Raw genomic sequence first — 16,445 nt, 5'->3', positions numbered from 1 at the left:
GTGTGTGTAGATCTTGATGCTGCTGTGGTGCGTCCTAAAGATTCTGCTGAGCTGGCCCAAGGAGCGGAACTGACGGCCACCTGCAATGCCCTCTCTTCTCTCGAGACACAAACAACCTGGTTTAAGGTCACACACATACACACACAATACAGTACAATTACACAAACAGCAACATTTTTTTTCTCTAAAGTGTTACACCCAAATGAATCAACATGCATTTAGAAAACACTATATTGTTTTGTGTGCCATCAGGTACTGTGTGAAACAGATTTATCCTGGGATCAGACTACACAATATTTTCATCTTTTGAGATGCTTGATGTGTCAGATGTGTCAGAAACATAAATTTGTGCCATAGCTTTGCAGAGACGTGTTAGACTACACTTTTGATCACAGCTTGCTTTCCCTTGACAGCACTAACAGTGAATGCTCACATATGTACACACAGATTTATGAATGAAAGTGAATCTTGATGGTAAAGGTGGGCTTTGTCAGTAGAAATGAAATATATTTTGTTGATTTTGTACTCATGCTCCTGACCAAAGGAGGATAGTTAGATGGTTACAGATTCAATTACAAAAAACAAAGCATACTTCCTCTTTTGCTTTGCCAGTTGTTTACAGCCATGCAAAGAACAGTCATATGGGTCAACATCATGAAAGATATCACAGACGTTGTCAAACGTGGTAAGAGAAGGCAAAAAAAATTCAGACATGGTTTTTTTGCCTGGATGTTGTGAGGTGCCCCAGATGCTAAAACGAGCGTTGTTTCTGACGGCCAACAACGCTGGGTCGTTATCAGGCTGATATTGTTTCTTCTGATCTCAGTGTCAAGAGTTTTAATTTAAAACCCGCTCATTCATTTAAAGGTGAATCATTTTTAAGGGATGTAAAACAAAGAGGACGGCAGTGAAAAGGAGCAGATTAGAAAGTCTGTAAAAATCATCTTGATTGGATCTTTTTTTTTTTTTTGGTTGTGGCTTTCCAAAAAGTTTTGAACATGCAATTGGATATTATTGCCTCATTATTGTCTATAATCATAATTGGTCAAAGCTCAATTTTTCACGCAGTTAAATTACATCAAATTTTGTGTTGTAATAGTTTGTACTTTTTTAACTAATTTCAGAAATTTCAGCACAATGTTGTGTATAACTAGCACACTTCATATCTACATGTGCATGTCCATATGTGTGTTAATTTTGCTTTCTGTGCCCTCGTGTGTGTAGGATGGACAGCAGGTTTCAAAAGGACACACCTTGACCCTGAAGGATGCAACGTTCAATGCTGCAGGGACGTATATGTGTGTGGTGACTGTCCCTGAGATCGATGGAATGGAAACCAGCGGGACGCTTCATGTTTATGTCCAGAGTAAGTCTGATCACAGATACTGTATACTGAATATTAAATTTCTTTTCTATAATCACTTATTTTAAAAAAAATCCCAATATAATCCCAATATAAATGTTAATTCTCAGTGTGAGTTTATATGGGTGTTACGTTTACTTTCTGGGAGTTTAGTGGTTATAGTTATAATTATGGCAGAAGTTTTCAAGGTCATTATTTCTCTCTGCAGGTCCCCCAGAGATCATAAGGCCGGACAACACGGAGATAGAGGAGAGTTTGGAGAATACAGTCGACCTGAGCTGCCATGTCAGAGGCTTCCCTACTCCAAGTGTTACCTGGACCACCTCTGATGGAAAGGTACAGCAGAGAGAAGCCTCCTGCAACAGAAATGCAGTTTTTTTTTCAGATGTGTACTCACTAGATTAGAGTTTAACCTCTTCAGTCCTACAGATTAAAGGTTTCAAAGTCACAGAGGTTTGATGCATCTTACAGAGTATATGATCCCCACTGTTCAACAACTGCATACAAATGTTGAAAATATATATGAGTATATCTTGAAAATCAGGTGAATTTTCTTTCTGTGTTTCTGCATTTAAAAGAAATTCTTGATTGGTGCTATTAGCTGCCACTCAATGGTCGTTTTTGATGCATTTCTTGCAAATGATACATGTAGGGCTACAACGATTTGCCAATGAATCGATTAATTGGCAACTATTTTGATAATCGAATAATCATTTTAGTTATTTTCAAAGCAAATATGTCAAACATTTGCTGGTTGCAGCTTCTCAAATGTGACAATATGAAGCTTTTTTGTGTCATACAGGATAGTAAACTGAATATCTTTGGGTTTTGGACTTTTGGATTTGAAGAAGTCACCTTGGGCTTTAAGATATCACAACTGGCATTTTCAATATTTTCGGACATTTTTATAGACAAAATGAGTCATTGATTAATGAAGAAAATAATAAGCAGTTAAATGATAATGAAAACCTGCCCTAGAATGATGAATCTTTCACAGTCTATCACAGTATTTGTCAGAGTTGCACTCTTCAAATCAGACGTGTGCATAAAAAAAGGGAAATCTCCTTTGCTCATGGTTCTACTTTTCTCTTTGTCTCTCTGCGTCTATATGCCAGGTCCTCAAGACGGTGTCCCAACAAGAGATCAAAGAGGGCGTCCTCATCAGTATGGTCAATTTCAAGGTGACCTCTGACATCACCGCCTTCTGCAATGCCTCCAACGAGTACGGCTCTGACTCGGTGGCCTTCAACATCAAAGCCAGTGGGTTCCTGCTTGTGTTTCCTGTGTCTGCTCTTTGTGTCTATATGCGTGTTAATCTCTGTCTGTTGTCCCCCTTTTGTTCCCCCCTTTCCTGTCTGTGTCACCTCTTTGGTTATTTTTACTTCGTCTGAAGGCCTCGAGCTCTGCCATGTTGCTGTAAAGTTGTCGCCTGTGATTCTCCACATTTCAATCAGTGTTGTTGTTGTTGTTGTTTCGGAGATGGGACGCTGTGAAGCTGTGTGGCTGTTATATGTGCACCCCCATCCCCATCTCCCCCCCCCCCCCCAGTGTGTTAACAGGGAGTGTCCTCCCTTCTGTGCCTCTACCTGTTTTCAGCTACACACACCACCACACCAGCCACCACCACCACCACCACTACCACCACCACTACTAGTAGCACTACCACTACCATTTCCTCTACCACAGGTAAGACCACAGTTGCTCTGCACTGCCTCGCACCATTCGGATCAAATCAGCCACAAAAAGTTTATAAAATTACACTATCAGACGAAATCTCTGAACGGTTCTATCTAGTGAAGCAGTGATAGTTATCTGCATGCTCAGTATTAGTTGGTTTACTGTGCTGATTTTCTGTGAGTCAGACAGAAAGAATGAGAGCGAGAACCTAAACAATTACCACAGTGGCATGACTGAAAAGTCATTACAGCACTGTTTTGGTTAGTGATTACCCTGAATAAAAACTCTGTGGTATTTATAGTTTTATTATGAGGTCTGTTATTGTTGTGAGGTGTCTCATTGCCTAATTTGTTGGCACAGCTCTTATTTTCCACTTGTGAAATTATTATGTAATTCATTGTCATCTGCTCATATGTGGTTTTTGAATATGAGTTTGGTAAATCGTGTGAACTAGGAAACTCTTAATCCTAGAAAATAAATCAGATGAGAATAAAAACTATTGACATGGTTTACCCTCAGTGGTAAAAGCAAAAAGTAGTGTTCCTGTTAGCATTATGGCATGCAGATATATATACAGCACTTATACACAAGCACACACACACACACACACACACACACACACACACACACACACACACACGCATCAGTGTGTGACTTTAGAAAGCAGCTGATGCTTTAAATGCACTCAGAGCGAGTCTCCTGACTCCCATTACGGGTGCTGCCTTGTGTTTTCTCTCTCTCTCCTTCTCCCCACTCTCTTGTACGTCATGCCAGGAAATTTCCAGCCCCTCAGAGGAAAACTGTTCTGGGTTGTTGTTTCTCGCAAAGTGCCGCTTAAATGAGATTAAACAGGGCTGCTTGGCCCTGCTGCTCTGGGAAATGACCGTTGTGCTACTGTGGTCGGCCTATCAGACTAGATGTTTAGCTTTAAATCTCTGATAAGTTCCTCTGAAATTAAACATTTATTGTATTCAGTTTTTGGCCTCTGCTGACGGTCTAAACTGCCTCTGTGTGTGTGTATGTGCGTGTTAGGCCTGCTGATATGAGTCATTTAATACATCCACTGATAATTGTGCTCATGTGGTTTTTCTCAGTCAAAGGAGAAACAGCTATGCCACCAAAGAAAATCAAGAAAGGTTTGTATGATTTGCTGCTGAAGGCTCTCCCTCACCTCTCTACCTCAAAGGCTCCTCCACAGCACCTCCCTCTCTCGCCTCCCAGCATTCATCAGACCCTCCTTCTCTCCTGATGAACAACAAAACATCAAATGATCATTGACTTGTTCATCATCTTCACCTCCTCCTGTGCATGTTGTCATGCTGTCGTATAAGCACACCTCTCCTCCTACACTCCCGAATGACTTTGCACCTTCCTCTCTTTAGGTTGCCAGATTTAGGTCACCTGTATTAAACTAGTGCTGCACTCTGTTTAGACGCACCGTAAAATGCTATCTACCTACACACTGTGGAATGCTGCACAGCCTGCCTGATACGATCCTGTATCCGACATCCTGCCTTATACAGCTCATTCATAATCTAGTTACACTCTTAGTAACCTATGTGGCTGTTTTTGTGTTTCTTCTCCACCAGAGAGCAGTGGTGTTATCATTGCAGTCATCATTATCTGCATCCTGCTGCTGGCCGTCTTGGGGAGCGTGCTCTACTTCCTCTACAAAAAGGGCAAGATCTGTGGCCGATCCGGCAAGCAAGACCTGTAAGTGCAACGAGAGCTGTTTGATGCTGTTCATGTTGAAACGCAAAGATGTGATGTGTCTTAACCCTTTAACACCCAGACAAATATTTGGTGGTCTCAGCAAATGAAACTGTACTGTTTTCTAACTAAATATACTCAGATTAATAGCTGTCAAGGCCTTGGTGACTTTGGTTACCTCACTCAATCAAAGTGGGTATAATATAAATTGACTAATTAATCGGCTGGTTCTCTAAAGCATTGAATTATATTTATCTACAAAGCCATTCAAACAACAAAATTGTTCCCAGGATTCATATTTATTAACAGTTTCCAAAGTCTGCACTAAATTAAGTAAAAGAGCTTTTATGCATGCTGCACCTTCTGCAACTTGATCTAAAATTGCAAAATTTGGTTGCCCTTCATGAATTTAAATCACAGCTGCATAATCTGGCTGTTGATTGTTTTAGGGGAAATGTAGAGCCTTTTCCTTGTTAAATAAAGGTTAAAAAAAAGTCATCATATTGAAAGTGAATTTGTTGATTTCAGGATTTTTTCAAAATAAAAAAAAATTGAAAAATCAGAATATCAGATCTATATATGACTTATTTCAGTTAATAAAGTTACTACAATTCAAACATTTTTTTGGCAACTAAAAGTTATTTTAGTTTATATTAAGGTATTCAAGTTAGATCAGGACCATAACTGGCCTTAAATCAGCTGTAAAATGAACATAAACACAGCGACAAAAAAGCTAAATTTTACCTTGTCACAGTCAAAACATCCATTGCAGTGGACATAATAATATACTGTAAATGATAATATAATAATAACATTAGTGGACAACTAAACTTTGATTTAGCCTAATTTCTACATGGGAGAGGAGTAAGAAAAACTTTGAGGAAAAGTTTGATTGGGAAAAAATTCAGGTCTAAAGTGGTTAAAATATGAGAAACTACAAGAAAAAGATCGCTCATCCTTTTGTTTGGTTTTGCAGCACCAAAGAGAAATCCAACAAAGATAACATTGTGGTAGAAATGAAGAGCGACAACACGGAGGAAGCTGTGCTCCTCGGGGTCAATGGAGAAAAACAACCTTAGAACGACCAGGTAGATATCTACTCTGTAACTGCAGGTTGAACTGCCTGTGACCTAAGACAATGCTGTTTTTCTGTTGATCTGATTACACCATTAACGTATTTACACCCCCCCCCCCCTCTCTCTCTCTCTCTCTCTCTCTCTCTCTATCTTTGCCTATGCTCGTGTTTTAATGTGTGTGTATGTTTGCCCTCTGGAGTAAAGGGTGGTGAGTACCTGGACCTGCAGAAGTGAGGAGGTGACTGCAGACAGACTGACAGCTGCTCCTGTTCTTCCCTCTCAGACCCGCTGATGCCTTCAACCTTCCACCAGGGCTCCTTATTTTAGAGATATGTCATGAAAAAGCTCAGTTGTCTGTCAGTCAGTCAATATCATGATGGACGACTGAGACTCAAATTGTTCCAAGCTGCAGCCTCTGCTTGCTGTGCTTTACATCCCGGCAATGTTGAAAAGTCATATGAGCTCTCCATGACATAACTCTACTAATTAATCTTCCACCTTCAAAGAACTGTCCTTAGATTGTACTTCTCATTATCATGAGCCTTGTGTACTGCTGATCATCTGTAGAACCATATTTAGAGCACAACGTTGAGCAGGGACTGTTTTTATACCTGACTAAGCATCACCTCAAGCAATCACTGTAGAGCAGCCTGAAACAGCTTTTTATCAACTGTACATATTATAATCTATGTATATATTTCTTTATTTAAAATAACATGATAGAAAAAAAAATCAACCAAAAATAAATGACCAGATAGTGTTTTATTTTGTCCTGGTGCTCTTTATAAAGAGCAAGGAGAGCGTAGGTAGTTTAAGCCATCTTGTTTTTTTGTTTTTTTTAAAAATATTTTTGTCCATGTTTCCTGTTTTGCTGAAGTCTGTACACTGAAATTTTTCGGGGATACACCGATACTTCCCTCTGCAGCCAGTTCCAGCCTTGTCCTGCACCGACCTTTTGCCTTTTAGCTCAAACTTGTGGGTCATTTAATCACACAGCATTCACTTTTTTTTTTTTTCTCTCTCTCTCTCTACAGCTAACACTATCATCTTTACGCTCCCCAGTTTGTGCATATTAAAGAAGATATTTTTGCAAGACGGGTGAATAATCTGTTCAGGATTTGACATAGAAGGGTTACCTTTTAGTTCTCATATGTTTATGTTTTTTTTCCGTCTCAGTTTAGTTTTGATATTTTTTGTGTGTGTTTGAGTTCAAGCATTGCCAACAGTAAAAAATTATACAGATGCCTTAGAAATTATATTCAAAGCTATACAGAAATATCAGCAAACTCCACATTTTGTACTGTTGATTATGAACAATAGTTATATTTAATGTTCAGTGCACTGATTTCTTTGTGGTTGTTCTTCATGCAGTTGTGTTGTTGCGTTTCTAATGTGAAACTGTTTTTTTGTTGTTGTTGGTTTAATGTAATTGTTTGTGGATGAACTGTTGTTCTGCAGCCAATTTTCTTTCTTTTTTTTTTTTTTTAAGGAGGATGAGGGTAGAACAGATTATTGGTCCATGGTAGATATGGCTCACGGCATGAAGTCTCCCTCCTTATAAGGCAAAGACACATTTCTGTTTAATGCATTAATTCATGTTGAGTTGATATTTATTTGAAATAATCTGTTGGATCCTAGAGAGACTCAGAGTCGCCCTCAGACATGATGCCTTATATTGACGCCCACTCCTCACATTACATATAAATGACTGTCATGTCGATTTGTGACATGTAGACATGACTAAGGAGGGGAATGACTGTGACTCCACATATGCAAATGAAGTTTGAAGACAATCAACAATCAAGCTGCTCTGTGCAGCTGTTTCACTTACCCAACAAACCTTCTGTTAGTCTGTTTTTTTTCTGTTTTTGAGAACTACATCCGTTAAATGCTTTTGGATTTTTGAAATCTATAAAAATGCCTTTTAATGCCTTGGAGTTGTAAAATGTTAAATCACTGATGACATTCGAACCAATTCATTGTACCAACAAATTCATTGTTTGTAGTTTTTGAAAATTATACCAAATAAACATTGACTGTTAAATGAAAAAAATTACATTGTTTCTATTAAGAAATGTATGTACAGTGAGCCTCAAATGAGTGATCTCTACTGACAAAACTTTGTGCAAAAGCTCAGGCAGTGAAAAACACTCTGCTTGTCCAGATTCAGCATTTTGCTTTAAATTTTGTCATTAACAGAACAAATACGTGATCTTATCTGTGCCCTTATTAGTGTCTTGCTCCTCCATAAAATACATGCTATATCCATGTGTTTGTTCACTGTTTCTTGTACAGAGCTTATTAGGTTTCATAAGAGTTTTAAAATGGCTCAGATATGATGATTTGATTTGTTTGACGGGCTGTTCAATCTGATTTTGGTTTTTAATGCAGTAACCAAATGCATTACTGGACCTTCAGGACTATCAGCTACAAGAAATAGATCGAAAATGGCCCTGAAGTATTGAACTTGTCTGCAGTTCTGACCACTTGGTTTGGTTCTCATTTGTTTCCTAAATACATGCTGTATTGCATTATTAAGCACATTTTGCTGCATCATTTTCAAAACCCTGAGAGTTTTTTCAGTCCTCCACCTTCAATCCTGCTTCCAGAGTCACTTCTAGTCCTGTTCAGCTTCTCGTCTCTCCTTGTTCAGTCGTTGCTGGGTTCAGCTGAGCTGCCAACAACGGTGCCACAACTCATCACTTCTATCAGCTCAGCACTTGACTGCTTGCATGACTTCAAAACCACAATGAGATAAAGCTCCTTTGAAACTCCTGCAATCCAAACTACCTTAGCATGGAAGTATTCACAGCATAATATACGTACTATTAAAAGTAAATGTACTGTGTTTGATGTTTCTTTTTAAATTTACATGATTAATGCTTTAAAGTCAATGCATTTTTTTTAAATACAGTACATTAAAAGTCTCAGTACTTAAATGTTGCACAGCAAACAGTAGAAATGTGTCACTGTAATTTATTATTATAGTGAATATGTGAGTTCACTGTTGAGTAGGTTGTGCAAATTATTAAATATTACTAAATGGCTTCAGTACACCAATCTAAAAAATATGCATTGAAATAATTTGATTTTTACTGTTAGGAGACATATTGCACTCTTCAATAAGTTTATAAAAGTGTTGCTTTGTAACTCACTGTACATTTTATATCTGTAAGTGTAATGGCATCTGCATGTCAAACATCTTGGAACATATTTGTAGAAAAGAGAGACACATGATGGCTTTTACTTATCATTTTATTAACAGCACTGTGCATACTTCCAAAGTGATATGAGCTTTAAAAACCATCAAAAAGTTAATGAATGCCTTTTACTGATGAGAAGCAACACAGCTACATGGAACAATGGCTCCCTCTTCTGGCAGAAAGTTGAAGTACCCCTGACACGGAGGCAGGGGTAACAGGGCTGGTGCGCTTCAGGCACCTCCGAGACTGAGCACTGATCTGAGATTTGGTTCATCTTTCAAGTAAAGAAAGATGGAACGAAAGGAAGCTGAGGCCTTTCACAGATCAGTGCTCGTACTTATAGATGAAGCTGACACGGCTGACAAGGCAGAGAGGACAGACTAATACAAGCAATACTGCACAATCTTGCCTTCAGAGATCAACAGGTACACGATTGATACCTTACACACTCTCTTCAAAAAACAAAGGCCTTATTCTAAACATGGTGAAGATCTCTAAACATATGGCACTGCTCACAGAATTATTCACATAAGTAAACAAAACCTTTGGAACAAAATACATGTACAGGAATGCAAAATAAAACAAAAACAGCCTTTTTTTTCTTTTATATCACTAACTATACAATTTGCTTTCCTTTAGAGTGACAGTATCAAAGCACAAATTGGTATACTGTGTGAAAAACAAATAAAGGTAAATAATACACAACAATGACGTGCTGTCCTCGAAACATTAACAAAACATTGGTACAGTAATGAGGATTGGGGACGTCCCCTGTCCATTACCCATCATTCAAGAAGTTTCTCAAGGCAACTAGGAACAGAAAAAAAAAAAGAACTAGAGGATGGCCAGACAGCGTGGAGATAGCGTCCAGTCAACAGACAGCATTACCCAGTATAAGCTAAAGCTAATTAGCTATTGACATGACTCACACCCTCCCAAAAAAAACAAACAAACAAACAAACAAAAACATTCTTCATATGCTGGGAGAGGTTCTGGTCAATGTACCTAAAAGCTCCTTGCATTTATTTATCTGTTCATTCATAGTACCTGGAAATGAAGCTGCTGTCTCTAGTCCTGCAAACAAAGGAAATAAAATGTAAAATGTGCAAGTTATAATGTGACAAAAAAGTAATAGGCTACTGGTGTGACTTCATTAAGCGGATACTTTAGGCTACATGTCACCTGGATGAGCAGACGGCAGGTGAACTGCTGTCTATGCCAATAAAGAGTCTTCTCCGGTTTTGGACAGCCAGGGTGAACGCCACTTGTTAAGATAAACATTATTCCTGAGTTAGTTCTTACAGTTGGCCCAAATACTGATTTTAATGTAGACTTGGGGGTGGGCCAGCAAACCCATGAGCCTACTTTTTTTTTTTTTTTTTTTTTTTTTTTTTTTAAAGCCTCAGCAATCACTCCTTTTCAGTGGGGCGATTGCCCGAGGAGGAAGGAAGCGGATGTCAAAGTGAAGCCTGAATCTATGACAAAATGCATTTTGTTTGCTTTATTATAGAGTCGACCTGCAGAGAATCAGAGAGGAGAAAAAAGGTTTTAAACACTGAAGAGTCGACAGCTTGAGAGGGCTGCAGGCTCACAAGCCGCTTGTACTTTCAAGTATGCTACATTACGGACTGGAGAAACACGGGTGATACTGTCACTTTAAAGAACACGGTTAAACACAATATTCACAAATATACATTTAAGGCTTAATTGTTTAGCACTAACAATAGTAGCAGCAGTGAAGCACTTCTGAATTAATTATAATAACAATATTTATGATCATATTACAATAATATATTACCAAAGTAAATCAATGACAATTTTTTTTTTGTTGTTGTTGTTTCATAACACTGGACTGAGCTGGAGACAGAAACCTGAACCAGCCAGCCAATGACCAAGACAAAACGAAAACGTTTCAGCCGCCACGGATCACAGAACACTAGCCTGTCTGGTACTGCAGGGTCGTCAACATTAGTACGTCCTCTAATTATCTCACTGCCAGGCTCAACAGCTACACTAGGCCCCGCCATGAGTTAGAGCAGTAGTCTGAGTATACTGACTGTAATTCCACATTCATGTTGTACAGGAACAGGGGTTCATTTAAGAGCAGGTCACACACACACGCCCGCACACACACACGCACACTCTGCCAGATAACAGTCCAGACCTGAAACCATCGTCATGCTACTTTGAAAAATACAACACGACAAAACAAGCATGTTTCTCTTAAAAAAAAAAAAACAAAAAAAAAAAAAAAAAAAAAAAACAAAAAAAAGTACCAAAGAAATGTTGTTAATCAAAGGCCATAACAGACTGAATTCGTAATGAAAAAGCTCCGCTGCATGTCTTCTAAGCTGCTGCTGACTGAAAGATCCTGGTGAGGAAGACTCCCCTGACTCCTTCCTCTTCCTCACAGATACTTCTCCACACTCACATGCCTCAGTCCGACAGAATCTGGTCCCTGTCTACCCATATCGCTTGTACCAACAGCGACCCTCAAAGCTGAAATCATTTTCACATACTGTATATGCACGTACTGTATATATTACACACATTTAATATACATTTACTCATATATTAAATTTTCATATAGACATACATTTTTAGTTTTATTTGTGAGGTGTTGGTTACATTTTCAGCAAGAGGCTTCAAAATGAAAGATAAGAATCTGTCTTCCCAGGATTCCTACGAAAGTCTTACACCATGCGGCGTCCTGTCATTGTTCCACACGCGTTCAGTCAGTCCCGTGGAGATGTTCTTGAAAAGGAAGAGGCCTGCTGGAGCAGTTTAAAAGAAGGCCAGACACTGTTGAAAGCGCATGGAGTGCAGGGCGCAGAGTCCCAGAGATGCTGTGAGCTCGCTGGAGTAACAGCCAGTTAAAAAATCCACAGGGGCGTAGGGCGTCAGCCAGCACCGGAGGTAGTGCTGCAGGCGATGGGCTTTGGGCTGGGCTGTGCCAACCTTAACCCGACCAGGCTGGGCCAAGCAAGGGCGAGAGAGCAAACATGAAAGAGGGCGCAGGAAGTGTGCTATGTAAGGATATGCGCATTGGAGGGAATAGAGACAAACTCGCGCAGGATATTTTTAGCCATTTCAATATTGTTCTGTGCAATCATCAGTGCTTTCTGGATGTCCTGGTAAGAGTATCCCTGACTCATGAGGTGCTCGATCTCACTACTTATTTGAGGGTTGGCTTCTCCTCCTGTTGCTCCGCTGCTGGGAAGGGCAGGGACGGGTGGGACAGGGCTGGGCCGACGCTCCGAGTTGATTCGTCTGGGCAGAGGCTTTGGGGGTCTCTCTGGTGCTTCCCCCGGCTCTGAGAAAGCTGAAGAAATGAGGCGGAGAATGAGTGTACATGTCTTTTGAGCAAAAAGGTCTTGAACATGCTTTACTTTGAAGTTTTGGTTAAATCTCAAACAACATAAATTCATTTAAAATATCCTCAAAAAAATACAACTGAGAAACAGATATTGGTCAATTCTAAAGATGTTTACCTTCCTGGAAATCATTTAGATCTAGTTAGAAATTAATTTTGATCACTATAATTACGCACCAGTTTGACCTTTCCACTGCAGCGACCTTTAATGAAGCACTCAAAAAAGAGCCCAATTATGATCTGAGAGCTTGTCAGCTTCTCTGAGAGTTACTTAATTGGTCCTCTCATACAAAGATTTTGGTCTTTAATGAAACACTCAGACACCCCACAATCATATGCGGTAAATGTCAGCTCACTACAGAAACGAGGCACACTCTGAGAGATGAAAGGTCGTCTCATAAAGGTCGTCTTTCGCCACCAAAAAGCCTCAGGTATTAGCAACCTCGACCAAGAAACCACCTGTCGTCATTACTCCATCACGCTTGTCAAGCTCTCCGCCAAAATCCTCTAACGAAACAGCCCAAAGTTAAATGCGGTGCTCCATGATCCTTTACTCCTGCAACTGCTTTACTACCTTCTTTTACTGAATGTCAGAGGTTTACTAAGGCCATTAATGATGCACTGTATAAATTTTTATACCCAAGTAATTTTAAGAAACAGACCTTATTTTTCACCCTTGCCAACCAGATACTGTACAATATATGCAACTACTAATTTAAAATTTGAACTTTTAAATGTCAAGTCTCTTAATAAAAGTAATGGTCAGTTCACCCCAATCACCCAAAAAGTTATTTCCCACTTAACCAAATGGTATTAAGCCATTAAGATTACTTTATTTATTTCAATTTTCCTGACAGCCAGAGGCGGCGTTTTAGCACCAGATATCCTCATCTAGCTTAGGTTGAGATATTAAACTAAAAAAGTCACCTGTGACCTTGGATTGATGTAGGTTAAATGTCACAAAGATTAAATAGTTTGTTACCATAGTTAATTACTATTATATAAAAATGACCCCGTTATTTGTGTTTTTTTAAACAATACTTTCACGGTTAAATTGCTTGAGCTTTACTCTGAAATGCTAAACAATAGGATGCTCAACAACATGACAAGCTGTGTATTTATCAAAACCATCATGCAGTTATTTATTGATGACCAACCGCTAAATCTATACTCAGTAACTGCAGTTACTTCTGGTGATTCTATCAAAAAAGTTGTATCTTGTATTAAAAACAAGTCCTGGCTCCAACTGAAGTAAACTTACATGCTGCAGCTCCAGCGTCCGAATCTAAAGAAAGGCGGCTGAAAGCAGCTGTGGAGGATGAGCTTGATGATGATGAAGATGAGGAAGAAGACCCTCCCAGTTCTGAAAGGGTCCGTCGCGCGGGGGGCATTGGCAGTCGGGGTTTCGGGAAGTCGTAGCCATTTTCCTCTTCTTCCCTGTCCTCTGCTGGGTGGTCTCTGGGACCGTTGGTCAATGACAGAGGGGGCAACTCTGAATAGTCTGGGAAGGATGGAAGACAGTATATTAGCACGTACAGCAGTTTCTGAGGAAAGACATTCAGCATATTCCTGCTTTCATTCATATAAACAGATAATTATATCCTAAAACAGCTTCAGATGACTCACAACTGTAACCAAAAATATAATTTACATTCATGCCAACACTGCATAGGTGTTTTTACAGAAGGTGGAGATCTTGTTTTGGAGTAAAACTAATATTCACAAGATTAAGACTGACTGGTTAGAGTGAGGGTTGTTCCCCAGGCGGCTAATTTTAATGATAAAATAACACAGATAAATAAATCTTTTTAGGGAGGTAAACAGTAAGCTCTGCTTCGAGGTGCAGTAGTGTAGAGGTTTAAAACTGTCCCACCTGAACTTAGCACGTACAAAGATTGGTGAATCAAAATACCTGAATCTCTGGCTTGATGTGACCTGGTCTGTTGTTGTATGTTGTACATGGCTTCATACATTTGAGGTCCATCCTCTAGTTCAGCCAGTGCCATCCTACAACAGGAAACAAGAATAATAAATTGGCAGTGACAGAAACAGCTGTAAGAGTCTTTTCATCTCTGTGTGCTGCAGTATGTGGATTCACTGAGTGGTGTGAATACCTTGAGGTGAGTGTGGAGGCTTGGGCCTGTGTCTGGAGTGCTGATAGAGACTGAGGCTGTGAGGGCCTCAGGATTGGTGGGGACTCTCCTACAGGTGGCGCTGTGATGGGCGGCAGGACAGGGCGAGAGGAGGGGACCATGTACTCTGACTCCTCCTCACTGTCACGTGCCTCCTCTCCTGTCACTGACCTCAAAGCTGAAGATGGTCTGAGAACAAACAGCCCAAGAATATTCATAGTTTGTTTTCAGTATGTTTTGAGAGGAAACAAGCTTCCTAAAATGTATAAGATGGTCTTTGTGTGTGTTTTTACCACATTGTGATCAGCAATTGAGCAAAAATTATGCCAAACTTTAAGTGCCAGTACAAAGTACCTGCTTGCCAGTGAATAGATGGCGTTGGCTGAGGCTGAGGGCTTGACTTTGGGGTTGTCATAATCTTGACTGGCTACTGCAGCAAAATTCTGGAAAAGGAAGCAGAAGCTGAAATCTCAGAAACTTAAAAAGGTGATGAATGTTTTTGCAGTCAAAATCTAGAAACAAATCACATTAACATGTACACAGTAATGTAATTGTAATGCTATTAAGGCAACAAGGACAATAATGAATACACCTTAATTTAATTTCCTTACTGGGAGTGTGATCAAACTGTGGCTGTGTGTGAGTGAGTGCTGTAAAAACCAACACTTGCTCTAAACCACATATCATATACAGTATGCTGGATTATTAAAAGGATGGTGCTACATGTGTCTTTTACTTTGTCTTACTTTGACAGTTACTACTAACTTCAATGCTGTGTGCTTGAAACTGTAGCCAATGAAAGCATATGAAATCAAATGATAGTTTGGTGTGTGTGGTGTTTTGTGGTTCCTCTGACCAGCTGATGGTCCAGACTGAGGGAGCTGTTGTTCTTGTGCGAGTCCAAGCGTGTGTCCAGAGCCGAGGGCAGCGCCAAGGGGAGGGAGTGTCGGTTGGAGAGTTCCCTGACACCTGCTCGAATGTCCCCACCCAGACTGGACACTTGAGTGGATGAGGAAGATGAAGAGGAGGATGAGGAAGATGAGGTGGGGGCCTTGGGAACAGGCCGGGAGTTCCAGTCAGCCATTGGCCGGTTTGGGGGTGCTGGAGGCAGTTTATCTCGAGGGGGCTCCCCGGGAGTGCAGGGTAAGGGCCGCCTTTGCAGCCGTCCATCGGGACCCGTCCCGGCTGTGTGGGGACGGTCTGGAGGAGGAGGAGGGGGGAGATCCCTCAACGCTGGGGGGAGGGGGAGAGGCTTGTCTTTGTGATGAGATGCTGCCTAGAGGGGAGAAACAGAGATGGAGGGAGCTCATTTAGACTACAAATAATATTGATGTTAAATCAGAGAAAACACTGAGCTCTTTTTTTCTGTGTTGGAAATAATCAATTTAGCAACAAGACCAGTGTTTCTGCATTTGTCATCATAATCAACATTATACATACGTTAGAGAATAACACCTAAGAAATATGTTGTTTCTTAGCTGCAGCTTCCTATTTACAGTTTCCATTTATCTACATTTAAGGAGAAATGTGGTAATATGATTGTGAGAGTGAGTGGAAATGCACTCAAAATATAGTTAAGAATAAAATACACTGTAATTTTAACACCTTACTTGTATAAAAGGTGACAGTAGGAGTAAGCATAATCTGATAATGGAGCTGGGATACAGGAAAATATCTCTCTCTTATAAGAATAGTTAGATATTTTGGGAAATATAATTATTTGAGAGCTTGGTGAGAAGACTGATGCCACTCTCATATCTGTACACTAAATATGAAGCTACAGTCAGTTAGCTTAGCTCCGTAGAAAGACTGGAACAGGGGGAAACAACCAACTTGGCTCTGTCAAAGGGTACAAAATCTGTCTACCAGCACCTTTAACGTTCACTAATTAACTCTCTCTCTCTATATATA

The 16,445-nt window shown here is 40.0% G+C and overlaps 2 protein-coding genes across 5 annotated transcripts in view; one reads left to right on the top strand and one right to left on the bottom strand.

Moving 5' to 3' along the window:
- mcamb (melanoma cell adhesion molecule b) overlaps positions 1–8,281 on the top strand; it is a 42,072-nt gene extending 33,791 nt beyond the window's left edge. Inside the window, exons 9-17 of one of the 4 annotated variants that reach the window (XM_044354233.1) lie at positions 11–126; positions 1,225–1,366; positions 1,572–1,699; positions 2,479–2,623; positions 2,960–3,049; positions 4,135–4,176; positions 4,630–4,753; positions 5,727–5,838; positions 6,031–8,281. In XM_044354233.1, the coding sequence (XP_044210168.1) occupies positions 11–126; positions 1,225–1,366; positions 1,572–1,699; positions 2,479–2,623; positions 2,960–3,049; positions 4,135–4,176; positions 4,630–4,753; positions 5,727–5,829 (890 nt within the window). In that variant the 3' untranslated portion in view covers positions 5,830–5,838; positions 6,031–8,281. Of the gene's footprint in view, positions 1–10; positions 127–1,224; positions 1,367–1,571; positions 1,700–2,478; positions 2,624–2,959; positions 3,050–4,134; positions 4,177–4,629; positions 4,754–5,726; positions 5,839–6,025 lie in introns of all 4 variants that reach the window. The other 3 variants (XM_044354232.1, XM_044354234.1, XM_044354235.1) reach the window with 3 other exon arrangements.
- A 782-nt stretch (positions 8,282–9,063) lies between these two features.
- cbl (Cbl proto-oncogene, E3 ubiquitin protein ligase) overlaps positions 9,064–16,445 on the bottom strand; it is a 38,959-nt gene continuing 31,577 nt past the window's right edge. The window contains exons 11-16 of the mRNA XM_044353607.1: positions 15,391–15,810; positions 14,889–14,977; positions 14,517–14,723; positions 14,315–14,409; positions 13,664–13,903; positions 9,064–12,351 (exon numbers count right to left, since the gene is read on the bottom strand). Of these exons, the coding sequence (XP_044209542.1) occupies positions 12,056–12,351; positions 13,664–13,903; positions 14,315–14,409; positions 14,517–14,723; positions 14,889–14,977; positions 15,391–15,810 (1,347 nt within the window). The 3' untranslated portion in view covers positions 9,064–12,055. The remainder of the gene's footprint in view (positions 12,352–13,663; positions 13,904–14,314; positions 14,410–14,516; positions 14,724–14,888; positions 14,978–15,390; positions 15,811–16,445) is intronic.

The sequence above is a fragment of the Thunnus albacares genome, chromosome 6, assembly GCF_914725855.1.
Source record: "Thunnus albacares chromosome 6, fThuAlb1.1, whole genome shotgun sequence".
Classification (NCBI taxonomy): domain Eukaryota; kingdom Metazoa; phylum Chordata; class Actinopteri; order Scombriformes; family Scombridae; genus Thunnus; species Thunnus albacares.
Note: the sequence above shows the minus strand (reverse complement) of the source record. Positions and strands in the feature narration are given on the sequence as shown.